General features: G+C 44.3%; 1 protein-coding gene across 1 annotated transcript; it reads left to right on the top strand.

The window, feature by feature from the left end:
- Positions 1–356: 356 nt before the first annotated feature.
- EDB91DRAFT_1032446 (uncharacterized protein) lies at positions 357–563 on the top strand (the record flags this gene model as incomplete). Its single annotated transcript, XM_041312747.1, has 1 exon — positions 357–563. A coding segment is annotated over one exon (207 nt), but the record flags the coding sequence as incomplete, so codon positions are not given.
- Between the last annotated feature and the right edge of the window lie 213 nt (positions 564–776).

The raw sequence follows: 776 nt of genomic DNA, 5'->3' as shown, positions 1-776 counted from the left end.
GGGCCGAACCGTGCACAGGTCGTCTTTGCTTAGACTCGTGACCAGCCCCAGATCTATGAGGCAAGCCATCGATAGAGGGACTGGTAAAACTGGCTTTGAATTTGGATGCTGAGCAGATTCTCAGGGTAACGTGATGTCTGGCCAATGAGAAAACCAGGTTTTTTTCAAGCTGTGCATAGAATACAAAATAAACAATAAAATTTCCACTATTAAGACGTGACGTGATGTACACTTGCAAAATCAATGGACCAATCCTCCATCATCCAAGCTTTTCGTGATGCTTCCCTCGATGCATTGGATCACTTCGTGCGTGATTTGATCAAAGAACAACTCCCTACCGACTACCTTCAAACGCGTTACGAGCATGCTTGATCATCTATGTTCTGACAGCAACAGTTATGGTTCCGCGTCAATTCCAACTCAAAGCTATGCTCACAACCCTGAATGGTCGAGACAGTATTATAACTGCAGGCACTGGCAGTGGGAAGACACTGTGCATCATAATTCCTATCCTGCTTCGTCCAGGTACTGTGACCATGACAATTTCGCCACTCAAACAGCTCCAGGTCACACAGGTAACTTGGCTCAAGTGTAATGACTTTGTGCGCATGCAAAATATACTATTACAGGTTCTTGAGTCTGTGAAATATGGGATAAATACACTATCCATCAATGAGGACACACCAAATGATCCGTCTCTTTGGGAGGTAATCATCCAATACTTGTTGTAGAAAGTAGGAACTAAGAGACAGGTCTCAGCATTGGTGAAAGAACCG

The sequence above is a fragment of the Suillus paluster genome (genome assembly GCF_016628075.1).
Source record: "Suillus paluster strain FC165 chromosome Unknown EDB91scaffold_324, whole genome shotgun sequence".
NCBI lineage: Eukaryota > Fungi > Basidiomycota > Agaricomycetes > Boletales > Suillaceae > Suillus > Suillus paluster.
Note: the sequence above shows the minus strand (reverse complement) of the source record. Positions and strands in the feature narration are given on the sequence as shown.